Raw genomic sequence first — 13,054 nt, 5'->3', positions numbered from 1 at the left:
GTCACACCAAGTGAAGTTGCATCATCCTTCGGGGTGACCTCGAATTTCTCGACAACTAATTGAGGGCGGGGCAAATTGACTTTGCGCTCCGTGTTCAACAATGGAATAGCATCAGACTCCAAAGCAGGAGTGTGAGGCGGAGGGATGCGATGGTGCGTTTTTACTTCGTACGCATTCGCCCACTGGAGTAGCTTGACATCATCGTACGCTCGACCAGCGAATGTCAAGTTGACTGGGACCCTCTTGTCGCTCATGAGTCCCATCGGCACCGAAACCGAAGGAATTCCCAAGTGACGCATGGCCCTGTTGCCGTTGCTGTAATAGGTGCCATTCCTCCACGCCAGGTCTGCCCCTTCGAAGCTTGAGTCCGCGTTGGCTGGCCCGACGTCCCCAGCTGCAGGGAACGCAACGCAGTCGCAGCCAAGGCCCTTGAGCCAATCTTCGAGAAGGACTTTACGCATCCCTTCTAGCGCCTTGACGGCTTCTTCCATGCCGTCTACTCCGAAAAAGGTTGTGTTGCGGAGGTAATCTGCTAGCTTGTGATATTGAATGGCATTGGCAGTTTCGAAATGTCGCAACTCAGGTTCCGTGCGAAGTGAGTCGGGATAAATAGTGAAAGGATCGATAGCGAAAAGGTCAGGAAGGGTAGAGTCGTTGAAGTCCTTCAAGAAATCGTTCCAGGCGTGTGCAATTAAGGCCCCTCTCTCCATTGCATTCCAGTCTTTTGGACGTCTAGGACACCCTTCCGGCAATAGTTCATCGTTCTCGTATGCCGTCATTGGAGGGAAATCAGGAACCAACACGATTTCAGCACCGAGTGCTTCGAGATCTTGCCGTGCTTGGTTCCATAGCTCGACAACAGCTGGGCTTGTTTCCACTTGTTTTGCACCCTCCGGTGCCGGGCCGCCGATAAACATTTCGGGGACTGCGATTCGCAGACCAGACAAGGACTTGAAGGAGGAAATCTCCTTGAATGAGCCTTTTGGCTTGTCCTGCCAGGGCTCCTGGATGTCGACAAACTTTTGCTCGCGCCAAAACTCGCCCTTCTCTATCGGGTCCTTGACGGCGACTACGTCCAAGAGAGCCAACAGGTCCTTTATTGATCGCGTGTGTGGAACGGGCACGTCGCAAGTCGGATACAAGGGCCAATTGCCCCGAACCGAGAGGAAACTTCTCGAGGGAGTGTAAGCGACTAAGCCGTTGTTCGAGGCGGGCGAGCGCCCAGATGACACTGTCTCAGCACCAAGTCCAAAGGCAGCGAACGATGCAGCAGTAGAGGCGGCAGACCCGTTGGAAGACCCTGACACAAAGGCTGCCGCAAGATAGTCGGGGTTGTATGGATTTTCGGCGCGACCATAGATGCCCCGTTGCATGCCACCGCAAGCTATAGCTGGCATATTCGTGCGACCGACAAGAATAGCGCCTGCGTCGCGAATTGTCTTGACTATGAAAGCATCTTCATTGGCAACAAGATCTTTGAACGCAGGCGACCCCGCCGCAGCGGTCATTCCCTTAGCCTTATAGCTGTCCTTAACAGTGAAGGGGATGCCCTCCAGGGGCCGCACTGGCTCCCCAGAAGCACGACGATCATCCGATCTCGCTGCCTCCTCAAAAATATTCTCGTTCAGGATAGGGATAGCGTTGAGGGCAATGTTTCTGCAATCATATGTGCTGATGCGGCGGAGGAAGCGGGCCGTCAGATCAACGCTGGTCAATGACCCCGAGGCCAATGCATTCTGCAAGTCTTCAAGGGAGGCTTCGACGAGGTTGAGTTGAGCCATGTTGGACTGGATAAAGATTTATGCAAATAATGCAATAATGTGTACTAGATGGACGGAGGAGATATTGAAAATCCGGGGGTGTGCCTTAAATGAACTTTGATAGACAAGGATTCTCGCGAGACTCCGAACGCTAGCGAATTTCCGCCCTCATCATGATTGGCTCAATGGGTCCACACCAGAAAAGACTTTCCCCTTTCTCTAAGCGAGGACGATAAGCTTTGACTTGCTGTAACTGGCTAGTTCCGTTCCATGAGAATAAACATACCTGATAAGAGTCGGCAGAATGAACGCCTGGGATGCTTGAATTGACATTCCGTTCTTGAACATAGCTGTGGATTCTGGATTCGTTCTTCCCTATCTTCTAAGCTCTGTAACGGTCTGTGGCCGCTTCGGATTGAGCTGAAGTAGTTATACACGAGAAAGAGTTTACCTAAATGAGGAGCTCTTAGGGGTGCAGCCCTGTGCTGAACGAGGCTTCATGTGAGAGAGATGTATCCAATCCCAGGGACAATCTCTTCATTTTAATGAAGGGCAAGGCATCAAGTTGATGGTCTACTGGTTAGTTGTTGCTGGAAAACTGAGGGAGTAATGCTTCTTGTTAATTCGTGTGTAGGGTAGTTAGGCAAGCATGGACATCCAGTTTTACCTTTGGACAACTTGGGAGATTAGAAAAGTCCTTCAGCAAGGAAGAATAGAAATTTCGATTTCGATAGAAGTCGGCATTCGTGTATAAGAAACTGGAGGTACTTGCTGACTGGGAATGTGGCTAGTCATGATTGCTAGCACTCCGACTTGCTCCATCGACTTCTGGTCTGAACGGACCACGAGCGCCAAGATCACCAATTATCACGTTCTAGACTGTCACGTGATAGGTCACATGGCGTTTCTGAGCTTCATGCATAAATCTTGAATGCTGAGCATTATTTTGTGTGTTAGGTCTATTTTTGCAGGACGGCATTCACAAATGTGGTCTATATTTGGAGGCAAGAGTTATGAGTTGCATCGAATTCTCGACACAAAAGAATCCCGTTACTACCTTATACAGATGCTATCTGCTACTCACCCACTGTCGTAACCTAGTACTTGTGTCCGTCTACCTAGATTATGTCTGGGTAGCGCCTCCATGACTGAATAGCCCCTAAGTGAAGAATCGGAACTTGGGAGACTTCTCTCCATCAGGAAGCTCTGAAGTATCGACATCCTGAGCCCGAAGATTCACGCCCTGCACCTTGTTCCTCCTGCGGTTCTCCATCTTCATCCACCCACCCAGAATCACAATCCCAGTCATGGCAATGACATTGCAGCAGCAAGTGAGGATCAGAGTAGGGATATACTTGGGCGCATACTCAGTGCGGAATGTAGCAGCCGACATGATTCCTGCAAAGTTGCCCAAGCCGACAAGCAGACCAGTGGTTGCGGCTCGGCTGCTCTCATTCAGATTGTTGTTATTGTGCCACGACTGGATGAGACAGGAAGGAATGTAAGAGCCGGAAGCCATGAGGAAGCAGGCAAAGTAAGCCACGGCCCGGTGGCTCAAGACGTCGATAGTGATGAGGATGATCATGCCAACCAGTGATGTAGCCAATGCCCCCAAGACGTGGAATGTTCGCTCGTGGAAGTAATCAGAAGACTTGGCGACGACGAGGAGCACAACGAATCCAACAGCGTTGGGTGCAACCGTATACAAGTTGGTCTTGATGACTGAGTATCCCAGTCGCTGAACAATCTGTGGCAGGAAGTTGGATGTAGTTGCAAAGGCGACGGGATACGTGAAGTTGATGATGCACCACAGACCAAACTTCCAGTCTTTCCACGTGGAGAAACACTCCTTCCAGGAAAACTTTGTCTCGACCGCATTCGAGCCATCACGAAGGGTTCGGGCGCGAGCTGCAGCCTTCTCTCGGTCGTTCAAGAACCACGCCGTGGCTGGGGAGGCAGGCAGCCAGAAGAAGGAGATGGCACCAACGATGACGGTCAAAACGCCTTCGATAAGCATCAGCCACTGCCAGCCCTGCAGTTTGGTTCCCTCGATCTGAAAGACACCGTAGGAGATGGCACCACTAAAGGCAGCCGCCAGCAGGGCGCTGCCGAAGAAGATGGCGATCCGGAAACCCAGCTCAGAACGACGGTAGAACAAAGTGAAGTAGAAGACGACACCGGCGAAGAAACCAGCCTCGCATGCACCCAGAATCAGGCGCAGGACAAGAATACCGGCAAAGTTCTTGCAAGCAATCTGCACGGTGGCAATGCCGCCCCAGCCGACCATCAATGTGGGCAGAACCCACTTTGCAGAGAACTTTTTGGTGAGCAGGTTGAGTGGGAGATCCAGGGTGCCAAAGGGGATGTAGAAGAGCAGGATGAGAAGGCTGTACTCGTTGCCCTTGAAGTTGAGGTCCTCTTCCAAACCGTCTGTCTTTGCGTTGCCCAGGTTGGAGCGGTCAACGGCGTTGAAGAAGTACATGAGAGAGAGGAAGGGCAAGAGGAACATGTCCAGTTTCTTGACTATGAATCGATGGTCAGTCTTTTGGGGAACAGGCGACATGGAATGAGTTCATCAAATCTCACCATATGAACGCTCAGCCTCTGGGTCTATGACAACGCTGTTGCCGGGATCTGCACCATTGACGGAAGACGACTCAAGGTCGTTGAAGTCGTCATTCTTGAGGTCGAAGTTTCCCTTCTCCATTGCCGTGTTTTGAACGCCCGTCATTGCGAATTAAGGAACCGTGAAGGTGTAGATGATTCGTAAATAACAAGGCTGGCCGTGATGAACGATTCTCATTCTGAAGAGTCTCTCGACGTTATATACACAGGTTATTTGGCCTGTGATGGTTGGTTGTACTTCCGGCATGGGTTCCGATTAGCGGCCAGGACTCAATCCTAGTCTGCTGGTAAGTAACACCGAACAGTCTCAAGAGGTACGTCACATCAATACCTCGTCAATGCTTATCACACGAGTCATTATCGGCCATCTCATTGGCTGAGCCCGTACGGCAAGTCTTAGCGAACCTCGCCTAGCTCTTCCTGGGCATAGAAACCCACACTCGCATCCAACAAAACCCCGCAGTTATCATTCCGCTTATCATCTGGTTATTGGCGAGTGTGGAGTGAGGAATCTTAACACTGCAAGGCATCCCGAGATCGTAATCTTCCCCAGAATCTTTTCTGGGGAAAGGGAACTCAGGATGCAACGGACGCGGAAACCCAAGATAGGCCCTCGAATTCGTTCCTTCGGGGGTTGTTTGACATGCAGAACCCGCAAGGTCAAGTGTGATGAGACGCATCCAGCCTGTCGCCAATGCCAGCGCTCACGACTCGTGTGCGGCGGCTATGAAGCCAAGATTCGGTTTGTGCACTTTTCACCTGACGGGACTGGGCCTCAAGGTGATGTCAAGCAGAATGACGACGGACACAGTCGCCGTATACTCTTCACTGGTATGTATGGATTAGGTTCATCTATTCGTTTGGAACCACCACCATGCTAACAGATCCTTCAAGAGTCGGAGCGGGCGGCCATGTCCAGGCACATGCAAGAAGTGATCGACGAGGATGAAATCGATCAAGTTCTGAGTACCCTCGACTCCGGCTGCGAGAGCCAGATATGTGAACTGCCACCGGACGGCCCATTCTTGGTTTTCTCCGCCAATGATGGTGAACCGACTTCTGAAGCAGCAGCTCAACCCATTCATGTGCACTCGGATCATACGGTGGTACTACCCGAACCACTTTCCTCTCACGGCCTGCAGCAGATCGTCAACGTAGACATTCCCAGCGTACCCAACCCTTGCTCGTGGCCTGAGACTGCTCTTCTCGAAACCGGGACCATCTCCGCGCTGGATGACATCCTCCTTGACGTTGATAACTCGGACGACCTCGGCGTGGACTTGTCGTCCTTTTCCATGATGCCGAGGGCATCACACATCCCTATTGCTCAAACAGCAAGCCCCTCTCCTTGGGACTTGTGCGTCAGTTATGATTTCACTTCATCCCTTGATACATCTGTTTCATCTCATGCACACTTCCTCCTTGAACACTACAAGTCCCAGATGGGAAAGCTCTTTTCTCCCCTCCGCGTTCGCAAATCCCCTTGGTCTATCCTACACTTTCCACGCGCCCTCTCCGCTCTATCAGAGCTGAGTATATTCAAGAGGACTAAACACGCCCACACGTCGCTCTTCTATTCAGTGTTGGCTGTCAGTGCCTTCAATTGGGATAACATCCACCGCCAACAAAAAGACAGTACGACATACTGGCGCAACGTTGGAGAGGGCTTCCGCCGCGGAGCAAGAAAGGAACTGGAACGGACGTGCGAGACGGAGTTGGCAGGAGAGAAGAGTTCAAAGTACAAAGATATTCTCATGGCCATCTTGACAATGGTCACCATTTCTGTAACTCCTCTTATTCCTTGGCCTTCTTCTCGCATTAAGCTCACATGAATTAGGTCGTCACGGGTCAACAAGAAGAAGCTCGTTCATATCTGCTCAACGCCGAACTATTCATCAGCCTTCGTGGAGCACCCAAAGTGAACAAGTCGAGGAAGGTCAAGCTCCTTCACTCTATCTACTTGTTTCTCCGAGTCATCGAGGAGAGCACCTACATGTACCCTCCCGAGAAACAGCCGCTTGTAAGCCTATCGCGTGCTCCAGAAAGCATGCTGTTCCCATCATTGCGAACACATAGTTTGTGCCTGGGGAGAGATCTTGATGAGTCGTGCGGCATGGATTTTGAGTTTGGGCTCTTCGGAGGACTCGCGAACCAGGAGAACCCCGCCTTTTTCAAGGAAATCTATGGTTTCCCGCAGGATCTTCTGTCCTTCATCTCGCGTGCCACGTTCCTGGCGAATCAAATCTCGATGCACAGAAGACGATTCTCAGAGCTCTCCATGACTACGGAGCTTGAGCACCGCTGCGCCGTTCTGGAGGGCGAGATCTGCTCATGGAACAACTACAGTGATGACACTGAGGGGGACGGCGACGATCCAATCGCCGCCTTTGCAAACCGCGCCATCATGTCCCATCTCATCACGGCCTTCCACTCTGCAGTCTTGATCTTTTTCTATCGACGGGTCCGCCAGTTACATCCTTTCCTCCTACAACCATTTGTGGAAAAGACAATCGCAAATCTCGAGGCGTTTGAGCAAGAGCAGCGCAACTTTTCGCTAGTCAACTGTGGTATCGTATGGCCAGGTTTCATCGCCGGGGCGGAAGCTGTCGATCCTGATCTACAGGCTCGATTCTACAAGCGCCTGCAAGAATGCTCAAGGTCGAGCGGGATGCAAAACTTTGGCTTTGCTGCTGAGTTTTTACAAGATTTCTGGGCGCTTCGCAGACAAAAGGGGAATGAGAACATGACCTGGATGGACATGGTTAGAGACAGACAGTTGGCATTGGTTCTCACATGAAACGCGGGTTTGGGTTGAACGGATATGTTCAGTTGGTGGTTATCAATGTCAAAATGATGTGCTTATTCCTCTTCCTCGCTGATCTGCATGACTGTTTTCTCAACTAATGTCAAACCCAATACTCCCAATCTACCTCCCATTCACTTGCGGAATGCTCCATTACTCAGAGCGTCCTCAACCTCAAAGTCAGGCTGAAACTCGCAGTACAAGCTTTCCGCACTCGAAGTCATCTTGAACGTGTAAGCAGCGACATCGTCGTCGACAATTCGCTTAGGAATGCCGTTTGCAGCGGCAGCTTCCGCAAGCAATTGGATCTGGCAGCTCTTCTCCATCAACGTGAACAGGTAGGCTGCCTCGTCAACCGTTTGGCCAACTGTCAAGAGACCATGGTTTGTAAGTGTCATGACCTTGCCATCTGGCCCGAGTGCCTCGGCGAGTCTCTTTCCTTCGTCTTCGTCGAAGACAACGCCTCCAAAATCCTCGTAGACTGCCTGTGCCTTGCCGTAAAAGACGCACGCATCTTGATTGATCATCTCCAGCGGCCTGCCAAAAGTTGACCAAGCCTTTCCATAAATCGTATGCGCATGGCAAGCAGCATTAACATCGGGTCTCGCCTTGTGGAGGGCGCTGTGAATAAGAAAGCCTGCTGCATTGGAGGGCCGGCTCATGTTGCCTCCAACGGCTTTGCCATCGTAGTCGACCAGGACCATGTCAGAGGCCAGCATCAATGGCCATGGACGACCGAGTGGATTGGTCCAGAAAGTATGAGGGTTTTCGGGATCGCGAACAGATATGTGACCAGCCATGCCCTCAGAGAAACCCTTACGAGCGAAGATGCGAAAGGTGGCGGCCATATGCTCAAGGATATGTGTTCGCTCTTCGTGGTAGGAGGGAAACTTGGGGATGCCCGCTAGGGTCATGCCCTGGGAAAGGGCCTCGAGAGCGGTCTTGTCTTCTTTGGCATGGGGAACCCATCGTTTCTTCTCTGACGATAGGCGATCGGTTGTTGGAGGTTCGATATCGGTGTTCGAATGTGGAGCCATGATTGTGAAGGAGATTGATATGAGTATCGGGAAAGGGCTTGCAGAGACTTTGGTGGATGATGGGAAGCAAAGAAGGATGTGATAATTAGATGTCAGATGCAAACACTGGCACGTCTGTGCATCAATAGATAAGAAATAGCACCATGCAAGTATTTATTGCCTGAGAGATACTCGTTATGCACGCATTGTCGCCCCCGAAGCTCAATGTGGAGAGTTTTCCCGAACTACTTGGGTTGGTGGATCTACCTTGTCTTCCATGGCAAGTTAGGCCGAAGCCATCTCGGGCTTACTCCCCATGGAAACATTTTGCATGGATCATTCCTTTCGTCCAATAATAACACCTGCCCTGAGCTGTATCCCAACACCCTGACCGTCTCCCCTCGTGAAAGCTACCCCGACCTTGTTCACAGCATCCACTGTCAGCTCGCGCGCTTTCTTCTTCTCGTCATCCGTCCATGCAGCAAAAACCATGGCGCCCATTCCATCCATCAAGATGTCTGCCACAGCCTCGGCTGTTTCAGCGCCGAAGTGGACCTCGACCTCACTGGCCTGAATGTCCCGGAACCCAGCTTCGTTGAGCAAGCCAACTGTATGTTCTGTTTTCAGCCATCCAGGTGACACTGGGACCTGAAACGGCGGGTCCTCAGGCTTGATATGCATCTGCACATCTCGGATAACGTCGACGTTTCGGGGCTCTGTCCAGATGGTGACTACGGCAACCCCGCCGGGCTGCAACGTGCGCCAGATCTCCTTGGCGCCTTTAGCCGGGTCGGCAAAGAACATCAAGCCCATGTTGGTAAATGAGTGGCTGAAGGTGCCATCAGGGAAAGCTAGCTCCTCTCCCATCATTATCGCGGTGTGGGCTTTGGTGCCAGAAGGAATCCCCTCCGCCGTGATACGAACCATGTTCTCGGCACCATCGACAGCATGAATTTCTGGCTGAGCAGCCGAGGTGAATTTAGACCGGAGGAGTATGTCAGTGACAATGCCGGTGCCGCAGGCATTGTCGAGGATTATCGATTTGTCATCTATTGGTTTGATGTTCTCTGCGAGACCAATACAATGCTCTGCCAGCTCGCGCGTGCAGCCGCCTGTGCGAGCTTCGTAAACTGCGGCATCCGCATTGAAATGTTCGATGATGGGATTTGGGGTGGACATTCTGTCTGTTTCGTATGTTGGAGGACAGCCAGCTTTGGGAATCAGATGGGAAAATTATAGTGTTCTTTGTTATAATTAAAGCCCGGCTCTTGGTGGGATAACTCAGATAGAAGACATTTGACAGGAAAAGCGGATCAGGATGAGAGGGTATTTGAGCTGTGCTTTGGGATTTTCGTCTCCGCCAAGTGATTACAAGCGTCGGATCCTTTAATCTGACATGCATAGGCGAGATATAAGAGAGCATACACTCGTAAGCTGACACACACCCATTTGACATATACCGCCGTTTGGGTCTAGGTTAGCACGCACATGAAGTAGTTCCCGCGCACGGGTTTTCTCTGGGATGGCCATGGATCACCGCAGCGGTCCTTTTTCCCGGAAAGGAGATGACGTATATCAATCCCCGAGGGGACCTTGGTGATGGATGGTGTGGGTGAGGCGCAATTGTCTCTTAAACAAGGCAGTTTCTGACTTTTGCTATGAATCGAAACAAGATGCGTTTCGATAATATGGGTCTAACATGATTGTCTTGTACAATTCAAGGCGGTTGAATTGTTTCTAATTCCACGGTGAATATAGTATAACCAGGCCCCATCTACAGTTATCCTCTATATAATAGTTGTTTCATCAATTGGTTCCTTACTCTCTCGCTTCTCCACAAACGCCAAATGTACGATGCCATCTTCGGACCTCTAAGGCGAGTCACGTGACTCCACCCCGCATTTACCCCAGACTTTGACCCTGTCGTCTTTCTCTTCCTTTTAACCCTTGATCTACGGTGACTTATCAGCCTTGAAGTCATGTATAATAAACAACGTCATGGCTGAATCAAGCTCAACCGGAAAATCTCAAGTAAGCCTACCTATTTCAACAACACCTGCCGTGCTGATACGTTTCCGCAGAGACTGCTTCCATGTCCAGAATGCCCCAGGAGGTTCACGCGTCCCAGCCATCTGAGTCGGCATCAGCTCACCCACCTTACGGCATCCCACAAGGACTTCATTCCTTGCCCCCGGTGCCAAAAGACTTTCAGCAGACGCGACGTCTTATTACGACACTTGCGCTCTACCCATCACGTAAAAGGACAGACGAAGCGCTCAGCTCAGAAGTCATGCTTTCGATGTGTTGAAAAGAAGCTGAAGTGTGAGCGTACTAGGCCATGCAATGGTTGCATCCGATCCTGTACTAGCTGCGAGTACCCCTCTTCGGAGGAGTTCGATGGCTTGATGCTTCATGGTTGCGATGCTGGCGGTGAAGGGCCTGATGTGCTTCCTGACGCTGAGCAGGCGCCCGACCAACACGACGAACCGACACCTACTCACAGGGGTTCATGGCCCTCATCTTTTACACATATCAGTGACCTGAATGACGCTTTGGTGGAGGCTTTACCCGAATCCATGTCATCACCGAGCTCATCCTTGATACGCCAAACCGATGATGGTCATACTTCGAGCCAATCTTGTGGGGTTGGTACTTTCAACGGCCTTCACGAGAACTCGACTATCCCCTCAAGTATTGATGCATCGCAACCATTTGATGCCTTGCTCACAGATATGGGCGACGAGGCCTTGACAGAAGGCTTTGCCATATCTCCTTCTTACATGTCTTTGATGCAGCCCAATTATCGGACCGGTGGCCTCGACTGGCTGAGTTTCGACATAGATAATGGCCCTCAAAACCTTCAACTAGGCACCTTCAATAATCTCTACATCCCAGATTCCTGGCCCTCGAACATGGACCAACGAGAGCATGAGACACAAGGGACTAGTGATCATGGTGTTGATAATAGGGCACAGCATGTACGCACTCATGCAGAAACAACACGGAATATTCCACCCACACGATCGCCAAACCTGCAACTATCTACTACTTCATGGCCATTCGATCAAGGGCATGACTCAATGCCACGTCGGTATCGACTTCCCCCTCTTCGTGACGTTTTGAGCGGCTGTTGGCGAGCGAATCGGCCCTCCCAGACAACAATCGTCGACGGCTTCATACGTATCCTGTCGGAGAGCCCCCTCCCGCAGCTTGCAAATCTACGGGACACCCACGCTGTCCAAGCATTCGGCGATCTACAGCGCCTGGTCGATTCCTACTTTGATCGGTTCCATGATGTGCAGGCGATTCTCCATAAACCCACTTGGGCCATGTCTTCGTGTCCACCTGCCCTCCTGACAGCTATGGCGTGTATTGGTGCGCTGCTCTCGGATAGAGAGTCAGATGCTGAGCTGTCCTGGGCCCTGGGCGAGATATGTTCTACTATGATTACCTGGATGGTATGCTTCCCTCACCCACGCAAGCTGTTTGACGCTTACCTTTCAAGGGCGCTTCGGATGCTACACACTATGGCGATGTTTCATATCTTAATGCTCTCTGCCTTCACCAAATCTACTCTCTGGGTTCAGGCAATAGGCAACTGTATCAGAGTGCAGACAGGTCTCGTGGTATCTTGATAGGCGGCCTACGGGGCATGGGCCTGTTGAAACCTCGATCTGCCGTCAGCTTGGACGAGAGAGGGGAAAATATTCCCATTTCTGAGGACAATCAAGTTCTTACTCAGGAGTGGAGAAATTGGATCATGAGAGAATCAGGGCGTAGGGCAGCTTGGGCAGCATTCGAGTACGACTGCAGCCTTTGCACTCTCACAAGTCGCCGAGGTGTCGTTGACTTGAGCGAGTTGCCTTCTCTTTTGCCGTGCCCCGAGTCGATATGGAACGCTACCTCAGCACAAGCCTGGTTTGCCCTCATGTCTCGCCTAGGGCCCGGTAGCTCGAGACCAAGTTTATCTTTGGTACTCAAGTTGGCACTAGCCGGAGAACAAATCCCCTCCTTCTTGGGGTCCTGGGCGAAGAGGCTTTGTTCGCAGGTCATGGGACGCTTACTGTGGGACCTCTGGCAGTTGGAAGTTGTCGCGATGCCCGAGTACTGCGGCCTTGGCTCCATTGTAAGCGCACACCGGGATACAAAGAAATCGATTCTCAAGAGCTTGAATAATATGGTTGATGCTCTGGCTGCGCCTTCGACAACTAGTGACCTGATTAGCTACAAGTAAGTGGACGATGATCTTGCAGGACCTACAAAGCTTACAATGCAAACAGCATCGCGAGCCTCCTTTGCCACTACTCGCATCTCTGTGCCGCAAATGGTGTCCTTGACCTCGTAATCTACATCGTACGCAATCTCGTTTCTTCGGCACCACAGCAACATAACGGAATTGAGGTCGCCCGCGCGCGTCTCAAGTTGACATTTGCCAAAGATCCCAAGACAGCAAGAAGGCTGTGCTGGCACGCGACTCAGATTGTTACGATTGCGAATGAGTACCTCGTTTCCGCCCCTTGTGAGATCATGCGGGTCTTCATGGGCTACATCTTCATTATTGCGTACTCGACCTACGGCCCCCATATGACTGCATCGCCGAGTGAGTATAGCCATAGTGTCCGACTCGATCTCCATGATCATCATCTATCTCAAAGACGAGTCGTGGTGAAATGGATCCAGGCAGGAGGGCCGGCGAGCTTTGGGTCTGTTCAAGATATTGGTACCGACAGCTGCGTTCCCGCTATTAGTCACGACGCCCAAGAGATGCTACAGAAGCTTAAATGCTGGGGATTGGCTGGTAAATTTACCAGAATATTCCAAGTGTTGGAAGAAAAAGGGTTCTAGTCCGA

At 51.3% G+C, this 13,054-nt stretch overlaps 6 protein-coding genes across 6 annotated transcripts; 2 read left to right on the top strand and 4 right to left on the bottom strand.

Annotated features, from left to right (window-relative positions):
• Positions 1-104: 104 nt before the first annotated feature.
• NECHADRAFT_12293 (uncharacterized protein) lies at positions 105-1,772 on the bottom strand (the record flags this gene model as incomplete). Its single annotated transcript, XM_003043019.1, has 1 exon — positions 105-1,772. A coding segment is annotated over one exon (1,668 nt), but the record flags the coding sequence as incomplete, so codon positions are not given.
• Positions 1,773-2,919: 1,147 nt separating this feature from the next.
• NECHADRAFT_51365 (uncharacterized protein) lies at positions 2,920-4,323 on the bottom strand (the record flags this gene model as incomplete). The annotated part of the gene is made up of 1 exon (XM_003043018.1): positions 2,920-4,323. One exon carries the CDS (start codon positions 4,321-4,323, stop codon positions 2,920-2,922), a length of 1,404 nt encoding a protein of 467 aa, XP_003043064.1.
• An 857-nt stretch (positions 4,324-5,180) lies between these two features.
• Positions 5,181-7,268, top strand: NECHADRAFT_101978 (uncharacterized protein; the record flags this gene model as incomplete). Its single annotated transcript, XM_003043100.1, has 4 exons — positions 5,181-5,216; positions 5,270-6,169; positions 6,223-7,043; positions 7,091-7,268. 4 exons carry the CDS (start codon positions 5,181-5,183, stop codon positions 7,122-7,124), a joined length of 1,791 nt encoding a protein of 596 aa, XP_003043146.1. The 3' UTR covers positions 7,125-7,268.
• Positions 7,269-7,322: 54 nt separating this feature from the next.
• Positions 7,323-8,225, bottom strand: NECHADRAFT_97089 (uncharacterized protein; the record flags this gene model as incomplete). Its single annotated transcript, XM_003043017.1, has 2 exons — positions 7,323-8,105; positions 8,154-8,225. The coding sequence occupies 2 exons, from the start codon at positions 8,223-8,225 to the stop codon at positions 7,323-7,325; spliced, it is 855 nt and encodes a 284-aa protein (XP_003043063.1).
• A 315-nt stretch (positions 8,226-8,540) lies between these two features.
• NECHADRAFT_86261 (uncharacterized protein) lies at positions 8,541-9,383 on the bottom strand (the record flags this gene model as incomplete). Its single annotated transcript, XM_003043016.1, has 1 exon — positions 8,541-9,383. The coding sequence occupies one exon, from the start codon at positions 9,381-9,383 to the stop codon at positions 8,541-8,543; it is 843 nt and encodes a 280-aa protein (XP_003043062.1).
• Positions 9,384-10,305: 922 nt separating this feature from the next.
• Positions 10,306-12,952, top strand: NECHADRAFT_86260 (uncharacterized protein; the record flags this gene model as incomplete). The annotated part of the gene is made up of 6 exons (XM_003043099.1): positions 10,306-10,459; positions 10,517-10,526; positions 10,573-11,662; positions 11,710-12,434; positions 12,485-12,804; positions 12,885-12,952. The coding sequence occupies 6 exons, from the start codon at positions 10,306-10,308 to the stop codon at positions 12,950-12,952; spliced, it is 2,367 nt and encodes a 788-aa protein (XP_003043145.1).
• Positions 12,953-13,054: the final 102 nt, after the last annotated feature.

Source organism: Fusarium vanettenii, assembly GCF_000151355.1.
Source record: "Fusarium vanettenii 77-13-4 chromosome 11 genomic scaffold NECHAsca_30_chr11_1_0, whole genome shotgun sequence".
Lineage (NCBI taxonomy): Eukaryota > Fungi > Ascomycota > Sordariomycetes > Hypocreales > Nectriaceae > Fusarium > Fusarium vanettenii.
Note: the sequence above shows the minus strand (reverse complement) of the source record. Positions and strands in the feature narration are given on the sequence as shown.